General features: G+C 49.0%; 5 protein-coding genes across 5 annotated transcripts; 2 read left to right on the top strand and 3 right to left on the bottom strand.

Annotated features, from left to right (window-relative positions):
• Nucleotides 1-106: 106 nt before the first annotated feature.
• Nucleotides 107-6,289, top strand: VC83_02262 (uncharacterized protein; the record flags this gene model as incomplete). The annotated part of the gene is made up of 1 exon (XM_024465929.1): nt 107-6,289. The coding sequence occupies one exon, from the start codon at nt 107-109 to the stop codon at nt 6,287-6,289; it is 6,183 nt and encodes a 2,060-aa protein (XP_024326654.1).
• Nucleotides 6,290-6,519: 230 nt separating this feature from the next.
• On the bottom strand, nt 6,520-7,758 carry GPI8 (glycosylphosphatidylinositol anchor biosynthesis; the record flags this gene model as incomplete). The annotated part of the gene is made up of 1 exon (XM_024465928.1): nt 6,520-7,758. One exon carries the CDS (start codon nt 7,756-7,758, stop codon nt 6,520-6,522), a length of 1,239 nt encoding a protein of 412 aa, XP_024326655.1.
• A 650-nt stretch (nt 7,759-8,408) lies between these two features.
• VC83_02260 (uncharacterized protein) lies at nt 8,409-11,201 on the top strand. The gene is made up of 3 exons (XM_024465927.1): nt 8,409-8,590; nt 8,650-8,755; nt 8,893-11,201. The coding sequence occupies exons 2-3, from the start codon at nt 8,721-8,723 to the stop codon at nt 10,838-10,840; spliced, it is 1,983 nt and encodes a 660-aa protein (XP_024326656.1). The 5' UTR covers nt 8,409-8,590; nt 8,650-8,720; the 3' UTR covers nt 10,841-11,201.
• Nucleotides 11,202-11,843: 642 nt separating this feature from the next.
• Nucleotides 11,844-12,230, bottom strand: VC83_02259 (uncharacterized protein; the record flags this gene model as incomplete). Its single annotated transcript, XM_024465926.1, has 1 exon — nt 11,844-12,230. One exon carries the CDS (start codon nt 12,228-12,230, stop codon nt 11,844-11,846), a length of 387 nt encoding a protein of 128 aa, XP_024326868.1.
• A 5,007-nt stretch (nt 12,231-17,237) lies between these two features.
• Nucleotides 17,238-19,342, bottom strand: VC83_02258 (uncharacterized protein). The gene is made up of 2 exons (XM_024465925.1): nt 18,414-19,342; nt 17,238-18,359 (listed from the first exon to the last, which is right to left on the bottom strand). Exons 1-2 carry the CDS (start codon nt 18,759-18,761, stop codon nt 17,601-17,603), a joined length of 1,107 nt encoding a protein of 368 aa, XP_024326867.1. The 5' UTR covers nt 18,762-19,342; the 3' UTR covers nt 17,238-17,600.
• Between the last annotated feature and the right edge of the window lie 93 nt (nt 19,343-19,435).

The following is a 19,435-nucleotide window of genomic DNA, read 5'->3' as shown; positions in this document are numbered from 1 at the left end:
TGCTTATCTCCCCACAACACGCGTCTCGCCTGCTTCTCGCCTCGATCACCTCACAACCACATCTCGAACCCCAAAATCCGCAAACATAGGTCACATCTGTAGTCCGATGACGAAACAAGACAAAGATCCAGATGGCGGCGGGCCTGTCGACACTCGCCCTCCTGGGCCTCCACCTCAAACCAGATCACAACGCCCCAGTGGAAACTCCAATTCATCAAGTTCACCCACGGCAGCTCCCGCCACGGCTGCAACCCAGTCAGATCATAAATCGGCAATGTCCAGTGGGCTGGACGCCGCTGGTAAACAGGATAACCCCAACATCATCATACAACAATCTCCCGCGTCCACACAGCATCCCAGCAAGGCTTTACCACAATACACCCCCGATCAGGCCAAAAAAGACATTACAGATGGCTCATCTTTTCTACAACCCCCGCCACCCCCGAACGTCAGCTTCGACGACGAATTCAGGGAAGCACAGGATATCACGTATGAGAAACTATGTGAAATGGTAAAGGATTCGGATCTGGACTCATTCCTCGCGTTCAGAGACGAATTGTTATCGGTGGAGGAAAGCCTTGGCCCCGGTTCCAACTATTTGCCTCTAAAACAAAGCCTTTACAGAATAGAGCTCGCCATACGAGGTGCAAACATTATCAAATCCAATCGTGAGACTGCTGCTGCTTCTCAAATGTCTAGCACTGAACCCAACGTCCCCGAGGTGGAAGATGCGGTCACTGTGGAAGCCGAACCATCAAAGAAGAGAAGGAAAAGGAAGAAAAAGACGGGTCACGGGGCTGTGATCGCGGATTCAACAGACGGCGAGGCCGCATCCGCCGATACGCCGAAGATCAATATTTACAATGACCCCTGGCCCTGGGAAGATAATGACGCGGATCTCGAGCAGACCATTCGAATTGAATCCTCCCTAGCCGAACTTCAAAGTGCTCCCGATTCATTTGCACAGCTCGAGGAAGACTTCAAAACGGACGAATTACTTCCCCCCGGGGATGCAGAAGCTCCAAGAAAGAAAGGCAAGAAGAGAAGAGGCAAGAAGAAAGCTCAAGGCGGCATCGATAAAGGGAAACAATTGGCAGAAAATAAAAGTTCCGCCGCAGCTACATCTTCTCCATCGTCCAACCTCCCAAGTACTGGCCAAACCAGTGCTGAGCATACATGTGACCACAAGCAACACGCACGGTGCAGCCATACCACCTGGAAGAACGACGACACAAACTTCAGCAAGGTCCTAGCAGAAACCATCCGTGAGCTGCTTTCAGATACGCCGCTGGATTCAAAGCTCAAACTCGAGCTACATGTGGATATGAACAAGGTTAAAAGGCGAGTGGACGAGATTGAAGCCGCAGATGGCGATGCCACCATATTGAGCACCAAAAAACAGCTGTCCTCTGCCAGTAATAAGGCCCCCTTCTCGGCATTTGGAAAAGTGGTCACCCCTAAAGAGCAGCGAGCCGCGGCAATTCACCTGTTGTCATCGCCGAAATACTACAACGCGTTCCTCGATTACATAGAACACCTCAATTACCTCGTTGCATGTGGAGATGAGAAGGCGGCGGCTATGGCAGATGAAGCCGACTTGATTTACCATGTTGTCACAAAAGTCTACAAGGAAGTGAGCGACAATACCCGGTCTAAAGTTGATGACACGGCGCTCATCGAGAGCGTGACCCATGCGAAACGTCTTGCAGAGTCAGCCAAGAAAATGAGAGAGTTGCAGGAGCTCGAACAAGGGATACGCCGGCCAGATGATCCTACTCCGGCCGCTGAGACTTCCGGTCCAGTATGCGGCCGAACGATCAGAGACAATTCACCTGCATCAGCCGAACTGGAAACCAAGGCTTTGTCTCTCATTAAGCAACCACCAGTGTTGCGTCGCTTTGTTGCCGATTATAATGCCATGGGAACGAATTCGGATGCCTACGGTTCGTTCTGGGGACAGGAATCGCACCTCTTATATCAGAAGCTGGTGGATATGAAAGCTGTGCCGAATTTCGATAAGCAACCTTTCAGTCTAGCTGGTCGCAAACCGCCATCGATGCACCCTGTGCCGAATCTTGAGAAGGAGTCTTCCAGTAAAGGCAGTCGCACAACGCCATCGATGCACCCTGCGCCGAATCTGGAGAAGCAACCTTCCAGTGAAGGTGGTAGCAAAATGCCATTGATGCACCCTGTGCCAAATCTTGAGAATCAATCTCTCAGTAAAGACGGTTGCAAAGCGCCATTGACCCCCAAAAGTGCTATCGACTCCCTGGCCAAATCTACTTCAGGCAAGGAAGCCTTCAGCATTATCTCCGAATACTTTGCATCGCACACGGTTACCCCTGAGTTCCGCCAAACTGTGGCTTCATACTATGCCTTTGACGACGCAAAAATGTCAGCTTTTTTACTAGAAAAGGCGGCAATTGAAGAGCGGTTCAACTCCAGTAAAGATGCGAAGTTGGGAAGAGTGAGGGACGAGGTAGAAAAACTCTGGGTGTGCATTGTGGAGGAGCGAAAGGCCAGAGAACTCGAAGATTCTGAAGAGGTTGAAAGTGAATCCAGGCCTATAATCTGCAATCCCTCCAAAACAAAGGATTTTGTGGATAAAGTTATGAGAAAAATGGTCAAACAATTTGCCAGATCAACAACTGGCATTCGGAGATTCTTATGGCCGCTCAAGTTCATCGCAGAGCATCCTTCCATCCAAGAGACGACAAGGGCAGCATCGGTATGTGTCTTGACTGATATGTCCCAGCTCTCTCGATATGCGCCATATCTTCGGAAGGCGAAGAACATGCCATGGAACCAACCGACTTTGAGCAACCTTGGTGCTCAGCAGCACGTGCAACACTTCATGGATGCTGTGGGTTCCATGAAAACAGCGCTCGAGAGCGCACCACCGTCTGTTTTACGGTATAATGCCAACAGGAACCCATTCATTCTTCCAATCACCAAAAGGGCCGGTGTTCCAATAAAGGCGCAAATATTGTATAATATTCGGGACTACGATAGCGCCTATATCGCTGCATTGGATGATGAAGGCAGAGCATCTGTCAATAGGGATTTCCGCCTTCCAGCTATTGATTGTCCGAATTATTTCAGAGAGACAGCCAAGGAACTCTATGACAATGCTGTAGACTATGCTGCTTTCATAGAGCAGAAAAACAACTTGGCTAATCTGCCAGCATGCTTCGGGGATGTCGAAGTTCGCCAGTCTCTTGTTGCCAGCGCGCTTCTACTTCACTCTGCTCTCGCTGAGTTGGATGACTCTTCTCCACAGGATCGCCTCCGCATCATGGAAGTTGTGGCCGCGTCCAGCTCATACGCAATATTACCCCCGGCGATTGGCTCCGTTGCTATATGTAGAGATACGGTTTCCAGTTACCTCTCGGCCGTACTGAAAGTTGAGACGAACTTTGTGCGTGAGGATACCCATTATCAGGTTGCGGGTGACAAATCAGGTGATGAGAGTGCAGGCTCCAAGGGAGTCGGAGTTCACTCAAAGGAGCATGTGCCATATGTTCTAGGCCGTTGGATGCCAAATGCAATGGCGGGGGAACAGATCTCAGGTAAACCATCTGTAGCTCAAGAGCCAGTGCAGCCCCCACAGCCTACCCCTATCAACCATCGAATTCCAGAGGCGACCAGCGAACCTCCTGAAGAATTGACCCCGTCTCAAAAGAAGCTGAAAAAAGAGCTCATTGCAGCAAATTATAGAAAGCAACAAACGGTTCCTCTCACACAGCATGAAGTTCGGGCCAGAGCAAGGGGCATCATCTCAGATTCTAGTATGCTCTCTTCATTCAAGAAGTCGAAGGAAGCCATGGAATATGACACTGGCTTCGAAGACAACGTAGATGAGAAGTTTTTTAAGAATGAGATGAAGAGGATCTGTGCAGAGATGAAGAAGATGAAGGTCGACATGGATGCAGGAATTGGGCCACAGGAGCCAGCCAGACCAATATCGTCTTTCATGCCGCCACCTACAGCTCAACTTTCCGCCCCGAAAGACGTCGATGATGCTATACACCTACCAAAATCTTCTGTTACCCTGGTTCCACCCAGAAGTATCATTAAATCGCCGGTAGACTGCGTCAGCGTCCATCACCTCGATTTCCAAACTTGCCTGGACAAAAGAGTCACGCCAGCCCTTACGCCTACTCCGACTCCAATGATCCCCCGCGACCGTGTTGTCGTCTATTCGCCTCTAGGCCTGCCAGCGCACTTTGATACTTCTATGCGGCCCAATGCTGCGCCGCTGCCATCTGACCCCGAATTGGCGAAAGAATGTATCATATTCGAAACAGCCAGAGCGCAGCGAAAGTCCCTCGCTGCATATTTCGCAAAATCTTTTCACGGTTATGCATATTTCCTCGAGTTTAAAGCTGAGGCTGAAGAGGCCGCCGTGGGGACTGACCCAACCACGGAGGAAGGGTCCAGGGCAAGGAAGATTCTCAGCGTACTGGACAATGTGGATTCAACGGTACAAATGCTGAGAGTCGGCGCAAGAAGAGATGCAGGCAAAGATAATGAGCATATTCAAGCGACTGCAGCGGATTTACTTTCAGTCTTGGACGATCGCCCGAGGCTCATGATTATGATGGAGGCAATCGAACAATTGTTTGACGACGAATCTAGGTACAGGAATCCAGCTTTCAGCTCTTTGGCAGGTCTAAAGCTTTCCAAGAGGTTCGACGAAATGGTTACTACAGTATGCTATGGTCTATTCGTCCCCGAAGCGGTTGAGGATTGGAAAACGGGCGATCAAGAGCAAGAGCCGATAGCGAAGCAAGTTCCAAAAATACCACGCCCAGAGTCTATCATTGACAACAAGGTCCGTCCTTTCATTGGCCAAAGGAGTAAAAGGATGCCGAAGTTCACAGATCCGGCTGATGTCCTCGTATTCGCAACGGATATGTATCCAGGACTGTCTGATCTACTTTCGGGCGGCATCCCGCTGTCCAGCTGCGGCAGGAGTGATACTGCAAAGTTATCCGAGATAGAAATCCAAAAGGTCCTTGGTGGACTAGATTCAATGCCGGTTCCGCCTCAGGCTGTCGCCGATCTTTACAAGTCTAGGGCGTCAGTGCCAGTGCCCAAGGTCCCACGGTTCACTAACGCCGACGAGGCCGTGGCATATATGCAATCGCAGATGGAAGGTGCCACAGTTCCCATATCAGTATCGGTGGCTCCCAGCCTTTCTCGTTCTAGTATACAAGACAATAAAGAGGCGGGTTCATCACGTCTTACTGACAAATATGGAGACTCTGTACCCGATGAATATACCGTTGTCCCTGATTCCACCCCCGAAGGCCGGGCATTAGGCAAGGCGATGGAAGACATACAGCTTTCAGCCTGTAAAGGAGATGTTCCGACTGATTATCAAATGGCTGCTCTTGGAAAGGCACGACGAGAGTTGTATGACAGTCGACTTGCAAAGCCTCCAGCTACAACAGGCAATCCCAGCACAGCAAAGCGCCATCCAACCAGTCTATCGGTTTCGGTTCGGGCTGAAAGTCGTGCCGCCACCAATTTATTGGCGAGATCCGAGGCAATGACGCTCGTGGGTACCAGATACTTTCCCAATGCCCAATATGCCGCTCCGTCTGAGAAACCGCGGAATATATCATTCTCGCCGGCAGGCTTTGCGCTTCCGCCGCCCGCCCCTCAGCCTCTTCAGATTCCATCGGCACCAGGCAATAAGCCAGATGCATTACTGGTGTCTCTCCGAACACCCATTACTGAGACGCCTCTCATTGCCGCGCCCATTACGGTAGAGGGGGTCCACCGCGAAGTTAACAAACTCTACACCAGTATCAACAAAAGCAGCGACTTTCATGAATGCCGTACCTCATTGCGCATCCCTGATCCCACCAGCGTGGCGTGTCAGCCTCTACTCGACCTCAACAGGGTTTTCGCCACATACAAGGCCATCCAAGTGATTGAGGAGCGGCGGCTTGATGTCCTCTTGGAAAGTGCTGAAGAGTATCAGAGTAGCATCGAACATTCCATGGAAGTGGCGAGACTTTGGAACCGAGGGCTCGATGCAGCCTTGACCAATGCTAAAGAGTACAGACTATTCAACAAGAGAGCAATTGCCGCAATGAATGGGGAGTATGACGAGATGAATCAGAGCCCCAAACGCAGGAGCCGGAAGTCGGAGAAACGAAGGAAGGGGATGGGGAAAAAGCTGGGTGCCCATCGCAAGAGCATTATCGAGGATTTCGAGGATCCAGTGGAATATCATGGTGATGGTCCGAAACTGGGAACTTTCCCGTTCGCTAGATAACCCAGGAAAAGTTGTTGGAGTAACTGAGCTGTACGTATATTGGAGACAGATTTGTAGAAATAAATGTTCATCCCGTATTTTCCAGCAGAATGCGTGACAAGAATCTACTCTCGATCCCAAATCCGTCAATGAACATGAACGGATGCTTTGTCACCCAAAAGACTACTCGGTGAAGACATTCATCAAAATTCGCTATTCGCCTAAAATACACTCATCTATACGATATAATATTACAGAGCCTCCATATAACTCCCAGCCGCCCAGGCCATTCCAAGGCCTCCCAGTACCCACGCACCAACGAGTTTCTTTCCCCACCAACCCTCGTCTTCCGAGACTTTCGCCGCACGTATCCTCGCCTGTCCGGGTTTTTGGACTGTCTTCGCCTCCGGTGCTGCCGTAGGCTCCTCAGTAGCCTTCTCCTGTCGGCTTGTTTCCGCCTCTCGGCTCAACTTATCCGCCGCTTCTTGGGCATCAGCCAACTCTCTAATCTTCTTGCCTAGTGACAGCAAATCTTCTTTCCACTCCGCTTCCTCTGTGCTATTCGGCCATCGTCCTAAATTCTCTTCTGGCTCGCCAACCTCTACGCCTTGGACGTTTCCGAAAAAGTCCATAATCAGGCGTTTTCGGCCCTCCTCCTCGTCCCCGGGGAAGAGATCCCAGCGGAAGCCAGGTTGTGAATGAATTTTGCTCTCGTCGTACGAGTCAAACAGGTCACCAAGAGTCTTTTTGGATGACGGGTCGCGGACTTGGGTCTCCAAGAAGTCGAGGTTGTAGTATGTGTACCTGTCAATGACGGCAACCCCGACGTCGTTATCCGCGTGGTGAGAGTAACTAGACTCGCCGATTTCCGAGGAGCCAGTCGCGATGATGTTGGGAGAGTAGAATTTCGAATACATGGTGTTCGCCTGGCAGGTATCGATCATGAAGAGGATTTCGTGATAGCGTCTCTTCTCCCACATCTGCTCAAAGGCGTCTGCAAGGTCGAATGCGCTGATCTCTTCGGCATCCTGGAACTTGAGGAACTCGTCGCCTCCGTGGCCGGTCATGTAGATGAGTATATTAGAGTTTTCGTCTGTGAGCAGGCGCTTGCTGCGCGGCATCTCGTCGCCCACGCGGTCGGTGAGCAGGCGGATGAAGTTCTCGACCGTCACTTCGTAGCCACGGTAGTCCACCTCGATGTTGGTGCCGTAGAGATCGACGGCGCGGTCGGAATTAGAGTATACGGTTCCCGGGAACGCGTTGCGAGGGTTGCAGGCCATGTCATCGGGAAGCATGAGGATGATCTGGGAGTCCGGGATGCCCAGGCGCTTCACTGTGCGGTAGAGAGAGAGGACATTGGCGAGATGGCGGTAGTTGAACCAGAAGCGTGAAGTTCCCACGAGGACGGCCCAGTTGGAGGTGTGTTCTGCGGAGGCGTCGGGGAGGAGGGAGATGGCGACGGGGAGTAGGAGGGAGAGAAAGAGCTTCATGGTGAGGAGTTGAGGGGGCGTATGAGTTGGAGAGTTGTGTCGAGGTGGTTCGAGGGAGGGGAAACCTAGCAGGCCACCGGCGTTTCCATGGACAGAGGGACTATGTTCGTGTAATGGGCAATTGAAGCATAGGTTTGTTGAAGAGGCTGTAGATGTGTATAATTCGTAAATGCGGCGTGATACTGTACAATCTAGACTGATATCGGGATATTCACTGTATCCTGATAGTTCTGGGGCGTGGTCACGTGGTTGACAGGTTTTACATAATCACGAGTGTACCTGCACTGTACGGTGCAGCAAGTACCACAGAAGTACCAGATTACCTAATCTAGTACGTACGGCAGGGTGGATCGACCACAATGCAGTACCCATAGGATACATGACTAACTGTAAGCGGCCTAAGTATATTTGAGGTCCCCAAGTGTGCATAATCTGATGTACCAACCGTGATAAATCATTGGTAGATCAATAAAAAGCATTACAAAACATATAAAAAACGTTGGAAAAACCTTAAAACATAGAAAAAAGGTCCCTGAAATAAATATACAAAATATGCCGTTAAATTTGTGAAATTTGTGAAATTTTTAGGGTCCTGCACGGTGCCGTATAAAGGGTCAACTCTGTTTGATGCTGAAAACGCGAATTCCCATAAAAAAACAGGGCGGATATATAGATAAACATGATATAAATATACATCCTCCTCTCGCCACTACATTTTCCCTTTGCTCGTTCGTTGCCTCATTATTTTCTGGCGATGATGCTACTGGTAATCACATGAAAACCGCCTCTCCGCTCTCCGCTCTCCGCTTCTACGTAGTGCTGAGCCCCGTCTGTAGGTGTCCTGTCATGCCCTGCTTAATTCTCCAACTCGACGACTTATTTATTAACCAGAGACCACGATACCCTCTTTCGCCCAAACCTTCCCTCGCTCGATGTGAGATATCCGACGACGGCATAGAGCTATGGCTGGCCCACCCGCTGTGCTCATTGTTGTGAGGTTAGTGCTCTGCTTGTCATTCCATCTCCCCATGCTCCATGTTTTTGCTTATCCGGCCTGGGCGCAGGGTCGCCGCCGCGGCTGTGAGCGATTAATGGCTACGAACCCAGAAAGCTGACTGTTGCTGTCTACTACAGGCACGGAGCTCGTCTGGATGCTGCAGACAAGCAGTGGCATCTCAACTCCCCGACACCCTACGATCCGCCACTCACCTACGGAGGATGGACACAGTCAAGAGCCCTGGGCGCGAGGATAGGCAACCTTCTCAACGCCAGAGAAGCCGGCCTGCAAAGAACGACGACAGACGAAAATAAGGATGGCAAGCCAGAGGCTGCCAAGCCGAAGAAAAAACAGCGCGTTGTAATACACACCTCGCCTTTCCTCCGCTGCGTGCAGACCTCCGTGGCCATCGCGTCCGGCATCGCCCAGAACCCAGCGCGCAACCATCCACGGCGGCCAACCGCGACACAGCTTTCGGATGCTCCAGTATTCCAGTCGACCTCTGTGTTCCAATCATCCCCGAGGATCAGACCCAAAATCAAGACTGATTCTCCGAGGCTGGAGCCTATATTTGAGCCAGTGCCACCAGTGGCCACCAAGGACTCCCCGACGATCAGCAAGGCTACGCTGCGCGTCGATGCATTTCTCGGAGAATGGCTGTCGCCCGATTACTTTGAGCAAATCACCCCTCCTCCAAGCTCGGTGTTGATGGTTGCAGGCGCGAAGGCGGATCTCATGCGCCGAGAGGACTATTCAAACATCACTCCCAGAGAGGCGACGGCCACTAGCGGGTTTCCAGGCGGATGGGGAAGCCCAGTCATAGCCCCTGACAGCGACAAAGAAGATGCCATGATATCTCCCAGGCAACCTGCCTCGCGGGACCGTATCAACAGTGTGAGCGGCGTCAATTCAACTACGAGTCGGATCAGTGGGAGACCTAACACCAAGTTGTCAACCCCACAGAATGGAGAGTGTGCTGCATACGTCCCTCCGATTCCCCACTACGCCGTGTCAGGGTCAGACCCTATTCCATCTGGCTATGTCGCACATGGCAAGGATGCTTGTGTTGACATCGACTTCCAATGGGACAGTATGAGGGAGCCGCAGAATTGGGGAAACGGAGGCGAATACGGCGAAGAATGGAGCTCAATGCACAAGCGCTTCCGCAGAGGCCTCGCACTGCTTGTCGATTGGTACCGCCAAAATGACGAGCCCAAAAGACGAACGTCAAGGCCCTCAACCAGCCAAGGTCCCACTGATACCCCGCCTGAAACTTCAGCCGACGAAGACACAGAACTTGTCATTATACTGGTCACCCATGGCGCTGGCTGCAATGCCCTCATCGGCGCCATGACCAATCAGCCAGCCCTTCTCGATGTCGGAATGGCATCCCTAACTATGGCCGTATTGAAGCCCACACCTCAGAAAACACCGGGCTCGACACCTGGCGTTACACCTGCGCACTCCCATACGTCGTCTAGAACCACAACCCTCTATGACGAATACGACATCAAACTTATTAATTCCACCGAACACATTCGCCGAACCTCCAATGCGTCGGCATCCAGCTCGCGCACACCGTCTGTAAGCGCACTACCCTTCCGTCCACCCAACAGGTACAATGCAAATGGTTCTCTCGCAAATCCTTTCGTGGAGCCAATCACCCTCAGTGAACCAGTTCGCGCGATACCTCAGTCTGGTAACTTTGGGAGTATCAGGCGGACAGCGAGTGTAGCGTCGAGCTCACTCCATAAAAGCTATACGCCGGTTGTGAGAGGAAGTATCGGGCTGTGGTCTGCACCGACCAGGGCCGGCGAAGAGGCTCTCGAGGAAGGGGGCGAAGGCGATGATATGGTACTTAATTTCGGAGACATGGCCATATCGCCCTCCTCCAACCTGGTGCAGTTTGCAGAGCCGAAGCCAGCGAGGAAACTCTCCAGCAACCACGGCGAGGCAGACGAAGTGGCCCCATTGAGCGGTGGACTCTGGGGAACACCACGGGCGCCAGCAGATGCAGGCGTCGTCCCGGAGAGAGGTCACAGCGCCAAGAGACGCTGGATGATCAACGAGAAGAGCACATTATAGCGAACGTGAGAACAGAAAACAAGGGCAGGGCAGTGTTTATAGCTTTGGCTGGGCGATTATGGTAATGGGAACTCATCTCTGGGAGACATGGGAAACCTAAATAGCATTCCTGGGCGATTGTGAATGAGGTGGGATGTGAAGACTTGGTATTAACAAAGCCGAGGCGGCGCAAGCCATAGCAAGAATAAACACCATGTTTTGTCTCGACCGTATAAAAATTTAATAGCAAGTATGCCCGCCAGGTTCCTTCGCGTCTTGTTCAGTCGCCGGTGTCTGGAAACAGCACCTCTACAATCTCACGCCCTTCCATTTCTTTGCTAATATCTTAAGTGGTCATATGTTATTACATATCTTAGCTGGATTTACTTATAATATGATGACTTCAGGATTTATATTCTTCTTTTTAGGTTTAATGCCTTTAGCGTTTATAATTTCTTTCTGTGGTCTTGAATTGGGTATTGCTTTTATACAAGCTCAAGTGTTTGTCCTCGGTTCAAATCCCAGATTCGTCATATTCAATTCTAGCTCCAGGCTCAGAGAATCTTGCCGTTACCAATGATTTATGTTTTATATTTCATCTGACTTCTGGTCTATCTGTGATGTATGGCAGGTAAGGCTTCATCCCTGAAGTCATAAAAATCGCATTACTTTTCCCCCATGTCGAGTTCCGTCCACCAGACATCATAACCAGTCGACGCCTTCCAATACACCACTCTCCATCCCATTCAGCGATTGACTTTTCTTCATCAAACTCTCAAATACCCATCCCCTCATCCCTACCCTTAACACCATTCGTCAACCCCAACTTCTCCCTCACAGCCTCAACTGGCCCCTCTCTCCCAATCCCAAAGAACATAAACAGGGCCCACTTCCAGCGGAAGGGGTTAATAGCAACACAAAACATAAACTACTACACCAACTCAAGGTACGTGAAGAAGTCAAACGTGCCCGTCGGCCTGAAATGTTTCAGCAGCCTCGTCATGCCGATCTAGCACTTTGTCCACTACGGGCGCGGCCGCGTCAAAGGGTCCAGGAGAAACATCAACAGGATGCGGGTGTAGATTCCGATGTGCCAGTTGCCCACGGAGCCGATGGCGTTGATGCATACGCTCGGGTGCTGGGGTGTGAAGGTCTTGAGATACCAGTTTGGTGGTCCGTAGGGGGCCTCGAAGGTTTCGCTCGGGAGGAAGGAGAGAGAGGGGCGGTCGAAGCGGGTTGCGAGGATGACGATGTCGGCGTCGACGTTGACTGTCTTGCCTGGGCCGAGCTTTGGGACGCCCTTGGCGCGCTGGTTGAATTCCAGGCCGTTCTCGGTGAAGGAGAGGATGTCGCCGCGGAGCCACTCGGCGTCGCCGGAGCGGATCAGATCGAAGATGTCGAAGTTGACCATGGGTGTTCCTTCGAAGATGCCCTTGTCTGTTGGGGCCGGTCGGAGGTCACGGTAGAAGAACTTGCGGAGCAGGAATTCGGGAATGAAGCTGAGGAAGGTCTCCTGGCCGAAGATGTTGAAGAAGAGGACATTGACGATGGGTCATCGCTCCTTAGTTACCCACAAGATTGGTTAAGTTATGACATAATTTGACTATAGGGGTACTCTGACCTTGGACCTCCTTTCACTTCCTATAGGCTAGAAACCTAGGAGATGGTTCTATGGGATTCTCTTATGTCGACTACAGTTACCAAGCCTGGTTAGTCATGGAAGTCTTGGAAAATGAGAGAACTACACTCCTTTAGCATAAATAGGATTGCCCTTTTCTCAAGAAAGGGCAAGCAGACAATACAGTAAATCGACTATCACATACTTCCACGTCTTTTCCAAGCTTCCAAGCATTGATCTTGTTACTCCTTGTTTCTGAAAAGTCACTGAGGTGCTAACCTCTGACTTATCCCTGAGTTCTCAGACTCAACATTTGTTACAACTTGTCTAAACCACTCCACTATATCATACACCTGATTGCTGCATTGTGGAATAGTCTAAGCTATGACCCTTTGGCTCTTTTTCTAAGACAGTGTGTTGTCTTAGTAAAATCATCCCTTCCTTGGGTGGCTAGATTCTCACATCTGGTGTACCCACCATTACAAACCCGCCCTAAATGTTGCTTTCAGTCATTACAGTGTTAAATGCAGCATGGAAGGCAGGAAAGAAGTCATCCTTAGTAATGTGAATAATATGAGCCTGCATCATATCTTTAATTTGCCGACCATAAGCCTTCTTTAATATGCTAAAACATCCAACATCAAGTGGCTGGAGTATATGGGAAGAGTGAGCAGGCATAAAAAGCGTAATAATGTTGTGTTCCTTGTAGTATTCCTTAAACTCATCTAAGTGGTGGCTCTCATGACCATTAAGGACTAAGAGGCAATAACCACCAACACTCCAGGTCTTTGTATGCTTCTCAAAATGCTAAATCCAATCCATGCATCTCTCGTTTGTAGTCTAGCCATTTTCTGTGAGGTAATCCATGAGGGTTTCATTCATGTACCTCTGGAATGTTGCTGGACCATTTGTGAGTCCGAAGGGCATGACCTTGTATTTGTAGGATCCAAATCGAGTTCTGAATGTAGTGAGGTCTTCATCTTCTTCTGTCAGCATTTGAATTCGCGCGGGATGATCCATTTGTCGCTGCGAGCGAGAATTGTGGTGTGCTCTGCGTGAGAGTTTGTGGAGAACTCAAGGGCCTCCACGGCAGAGGCGCCTCCACCGATTATTACAACTTTCTTGCCCTTGGCTTCCTTGCCAGTTAATTGGCTGCTGTGGTAGACTTCACCCTTGAAGGCCTGCTGGTTGTTGATGCGCGGGGTCTCCACAAGTGCCTACGGCGGCGATGATACCGTCAAACTTGCCGTTGGATTCGCTGTTGACAATCCAGCGCCCCTCTGAGTCTGGGTCACCTTGTCGACTGAAGTGTTGAAGGTGGTGCGTGAGTCAAGGCCATAGCGTTTCCAAAGCTCAGCCACCTGCTGGACAATTTACTCTTTGTTTGGGTCGCGGCCCACTGAACAGACGGATGGAAGCGGTACATCATCGAATGGATCTGGAGGCCAGAGGTATTGTTCACTCTCTATAGTCTGGTCACCATCAATGTCTCAAATTGTTAAAAAGTATCACTCACACTCCAAATCCCCCAAGCCCGTCTCGTTCCTCCTTCTCAAAAAGCTGGACGTCGAAGCCATGACCGATACAGTGAGCCGCGCTGGACACGCCGGTGATACCTGCGCCAATAATAGCGATACGAGGGCGCGCCAGTTTAGAATTCGGCGGCGGGGGAGTTGGGGACAGAAGCTTATCAGCTAGGTATAGAAATAGAAATAGAAACGGGTGAAGCAGAGGGTTATCCACCTTTCAAGATATATACTCCTACCCTGACAGGAAACGGAGGTGATGATATATATGTTATAGACAACAGAAGAAAGAAAGAAAAATATAATAATAGAAATAGAAGATTGATTCTGGCTCTTCAGATCTCCAACTGAGGCAAGCGACGGGGAAATATTTGGTGAGGTGATAATTTTCTGGATATTTCAGTGTGCGGCACAGATACCTGATTACCTGTGGTGTTCAGGTAATTACCTGGGTAATTACCTACCTGGGCTCATTCTCAAAATACCTGAGTATCCCGGTATTTTCAGATACTTACCCAGATACATGCCAAGTATTGCCAAGTGTAGCCAAGCCGCACAAATGCTAACGTTGAAATACTCGTCTTCATGCTTGATATGGTGATAATTGCCGTGAAAATGAGTGACTCTCCGTCGTCAGACGTGCCGACGGACCTTGATGGCTATAATCCTCACGATGAGCCAGCCCTACCAGGGCTTTTTACCCCTTTTCAGCAATCAAATCCAATTCCTGTCCGTCTACACCCGCCTAGCCAAATGCTACCGCCAACGCAGTCGCTGCTGTTCACGAAGGAACTATATTCAAGAATACTACTTGAGAGCAACCCGCCAACTATCAAAGTATGCTGTATGCAGCCTAATTGCGGATACTCGCCCGCAGCTCAAACCCATGCTCAAGCTGCTGCTTCAACTGGCAATCTTTGGAAACACTATAGTCTTAAGCATAAAGGAATCTATGATGCTCTTAAACACAAGAATACAGCGCCTTCAAGTCAATCTAGCAGCACATCATCATTTTTGAGCCTCGGAGACCAGCGACCCATGAATCAAGACCAACAAACAATCCAGCCAAATATAGAGAGTTAGTGCTATCGTTTATAGTATCTAATAACCTGTCTTTACGCATTATCGAAAGCTATTCATATCGTCAATTAGTACGGTTCTTAAGTCCATCTGTGTTATCACTTTCGTCAAGAACATTGCACCGAGAACTACAACGCCAATTCTCATATCACCGAGGCATACTACAGCTTGAACTCCATTCTCATATTATACATGGAGGCCGGATATCCATAACGACAGATGCATGGTCTGCACGGAACTATACAGAGTATGCTGCTGTTACCGCTCATTGGATTAATGATAAATGGCAGCAGAAATCAAAATTGCTTGATGTGATACATCTTCAAGAGCCTATTCATAGCGGTGAATACTTAGCTCAGCAATTAGCAGCTGTAACAGATAGTATAGCTATTACAGGCGCTATCTTTACATGCACCCGAGACAACGCATCATCAAATACTGTGATGCTCTCAGAATATGAGAAATTGGCTAGCAACGCCCAAACATCAACTCAACAACCTTGGACATTTACTGTCAAAGAAGGCGATGTCCGGTGTATTGCACATATCATAAATCTCGCAGTTCAAGCCGCTCTTACGAGTTTAAAAGCAGAACCAGATGTAGAGACAGAGACATACCGGTGTGAGCAAGGTGCAGCTCGGATTCCATTTAGTAGAGATAGTCATGTGGAAGTCATGAATGCTCTTGCAAAGCTACGAAGACATATCTATGTCTTTCGTAATCGACGAGCATGGAAGGATGCTTTACAACGACAAGTCAAAGCTATAGGTTTAAAACCACAGCAACTATCACTTGATATGCCAGTACGATGGAATTCAACACATCGTATGCTTGATACAGCATTAAAACTCCAAATACCAATCACAGCAGTATGCATAACACAACAGCTTGATATTAGTATGAAAGATATTGCATTAACTACAGGAGATTGGGCTGTTATTAAAGATCTTGAACGACTGTTCTTAATATTTCTCAAACCATCAAGACGGCTACAAAGTGATACATATCCGTCACTTAACTTTGCTATTCCACTTTATCTTAAAATGATAAATAAAGTTAAGAAGATGCAACAAGAAGTTGGCGAGCACTCAGCAATTGGTATTGCATGCACAGTAGCTTATCAAAAGCTTCACGCGTATTATACTCTTGCAACAAATCAGCAATGTAAGCACTCAGCTGTAGCTACAATTTGCGATCCACTGATGAACCATACAGTGTTTAAAAAGATATATCCAGATAGTACAGATCATGTACGAATCACACGGGCAAGAGCACAGTTTGAAGATGTTTGTAGAACATATAAGACACGGCAATATCATCTTGATACAGAGCGTATTGAACGTGAAACAGCTCTTGCAGATGCATTAGGAAATGCAAATACTAGAGTGCAAGAACCAGATTCTGATGAAGATTTATTTGCATCAGAGGGTATATCATTTGAAGAACCAGAATGGAAACGATGGATGCTTGAACCACGGCCTGGTGAGCATACTGATATTCTCAAATATTGGTCTGCAAAGCAATATCAATATCCAATAATTGCTCAAGTTGCTCGAGACCATCTTGCAATTCCTGCGACATCAGCACCATCAGAACGGGTATTTAGCAATGGTAGCGATATCATTACTAAGAAAAGGAATAGATTGTCGCCATCGACAATTAGATATCTGCTTTGCTTACGGAATTGGGGTTATTTACCAGATGCCGACAGCGACGGTGATGATGCAGATGATGAGGCAGAAGAATAGGAATAGGGGCTGTCTATTTTATTATTATATTTGTCACGAGTTTCACTTTTCTAGTTACATATTCTAGTTACATATCATTATCTATTTCAAATATCAAAAGCGTCATTTTTGTATACGGAATTGAGGCTCAACTACCTGCTAAAGTATCTGTAAATACCTACCTTACCTGAGCAAAGCCGCTCAGATACTTACCTTACCTGGCGAGGACCCAGATACTACCTGGGTAGTATCTGCCGAACACTGGGATATTTTTGGTTAGATTTTGAAAAACATATCACCATATATGGTAATAAAAGCCCCAACATTCACCGGCTCAATTGAAAGTTGTAAGTTGCACATACAGGAAAGTCTTGATATAAGAATACCTTGGGGCCCCGGTATCGACCCTTCTGTCGAAGAATCTTTATATCAAGTCCCGTCACGATGCATGGATGGAGATCATGTTACGCTTCTACTGTAACACATAATATTTGTTGCCAAAGCTAAGGAATATAAATCTTAATCATATAACTCAATTGACCGACCGACTCCAATCCCAAGCACCTTGCGCATCCCCATGCCTCTCCATACAGTTACACGTGGGGAACCCCCCCCCCCTGCTCCAAGCAAATTTTTAATCAGCTATCCCCATTCCTAGTGTATTCTTTCCACCTCTGATCAGGGCGATTCCCACAGTCGCCCATCGACTCAGCTCCACGACGTAAAAGCATTCCAAACAGCCATCATTGCTTTCGTTTTCCCGAAAGCCATCCCTACCCCCAAGCATTTTTTTCACCCCCCATCCCACTACTGCCTGCCGAATACTTGTCTTATTTTCCGCTCATCTCCGGATGTAAAAGCATTCGAAACAACGACTTTTGCTTTCGTTCCTCCACATGTCGCGCGTCTCCTTTAGCACCCTTCTTAAGACACTCACGTCGCTCCATCTCATCCGGCACATCAGAGAAGAGTTCGCAGTTATGGGTCACGCCGCCATACACCATAGAGTTGCAGAATCTCTCGTCATCCTCCATCTTTTCCGTGATAGCATCATTGGTGATGACGTCGAAATGGCAGCCGAGGACAAATTTGAATGGTGCGTCCGCGGGCCACCTTCTGTCCAGGTAGCGCTTGAAGCCCACCAAGTTTTTTGACAGCGCGCGGCGCTCAAACCACCACGAGACAAGGAGAAAGTACGTGCCGTCTGGATGAAGTCGGCAGTCCAAGACCTTGGCGGGCTCGTTATGGGGGTTTCCATTCTCTGGGCTGACGAGGGTGACCATGATATTGTCAAATCCCGCGATTTTCACCGCTGGATCTTCTGGGAGTGGAACCGTCGTAATTTCCATGTCTATCCACGGCATCTCGTCGCTGTTTTCAGGCCTAGGAACTGGCCTAACAGTGCCTTGCAAGTGGTCAGGGACAGCATAGAGTCGTTTATCTGGAGGAACCTCATCTGAGCTGTCATCATCTGTGTCATTAGACTCGGAGTTAACACTTTGGGACGGTGGTCTCTTCCTGCGAGGCCGGTGACCAGATTCAGACGCAGGAGTTGATACAGGGCTTGGTTGCTGGTGCGGTGACGCCCTCTGGGAAAGGTGTTAATACGAGAGTCAAATGGCCCACAAGGTGTCATAACTTACCTTGCCCCTCCTATCTGCCCGGTCTCTCCTCAGCCTTTCCATTTTCTCCCTCCCCCTTGCTGAAACATTCCTCGGTTTGGCGTCTGCCGAGGACATCTTGACATCCTCGCCTCTCGACAATTTGACCTTTGCCGTAGCTGTTTTCGGCCGTTTTGAGACTCTTTCCGCCTTTTTTGCTTTTTGCGGGCCGTTACCATAGATCGGTGGCGGATTTACCACTTCATCTCTGTAGAGATATGTGTTTGTCTTCTCGTTCCATCCGCACACTAAGCGGAGAACATCTTTTGGCTCAGAGCTTGGCGATTCAGCAGTGGGAATCTCGGAATCTGATTGAGGGGGCTGTGCCATGTTGGCAGAGGGCAGCCCACCCAGCGTACTGATGAGGTTTGAGGAAGCCCAGGAGTAACTTTCTTTGATGATAGTCCCGTGACTGGCTGTCCTGTGATGGGGAAGGTGGACAACCCTATACAAGAGACGCGAAGAACTCGCAGACAACGCGACAGTATAAAATATTAACCGGCAGGATTTTGTATGAAATGTTTGGTGGATTTTGATGTGAAAGGAACACACGAGAATGATTGATGGATGATGGAAAATGTGATCACCGTGCCATCCCGTGTAATACCACGTAAGATGATGCGCTTGTTGTTCGGCGGCCGTGCCGCGCTTAAGATTTTCTCAACCAAGGAAACCACCAGGACGTATCTTGTCTCTTTTGAGAAGGAAGCAAGGGGTAAAACAAAAAGATCACCCTCGTACTTCATCGAAGGCACTCTGGTATCACTTTGAGATGGAATGAACGAATTGTAATAAATGCGATAACCAGGACTTACTATCCGTTTCCCGCTTTAGGCGTGGTGGAATGTAGTGGTCACGTGACCGCTCATTGTCGGCACTTCTCAAACTGAGAAGAATATGAATAGAGCAGAATGGAATAAAAGCCTTTTCCACTATCTTTGACCGAATACAAGCGTCAACATGTCACAGTACGTCAAATGCGGGGCGTTACGTCCCGCTTGAAA

The sequence above is a fragment of the Pseudogymnoascus destructans genome (assembly GCF_001641265.1).
Source record: "Pseudogymnoascus destructans isolate 20631-21 unplaced genomic scaffold scaffold_4, whole genome shotgun sequence".
Classification (NCBI taxonomy): domain Eukaryota; kingdom Fungi; phylum Ascomycota; class Leotiomycetes; order Thelebolales; family Thelebolaceae; genus Pseudogymnoascus; species Pseudogymnoascus destructans.
This window is presented reverse-complemented; position numbering and strand designations above follow the sequence as displayed.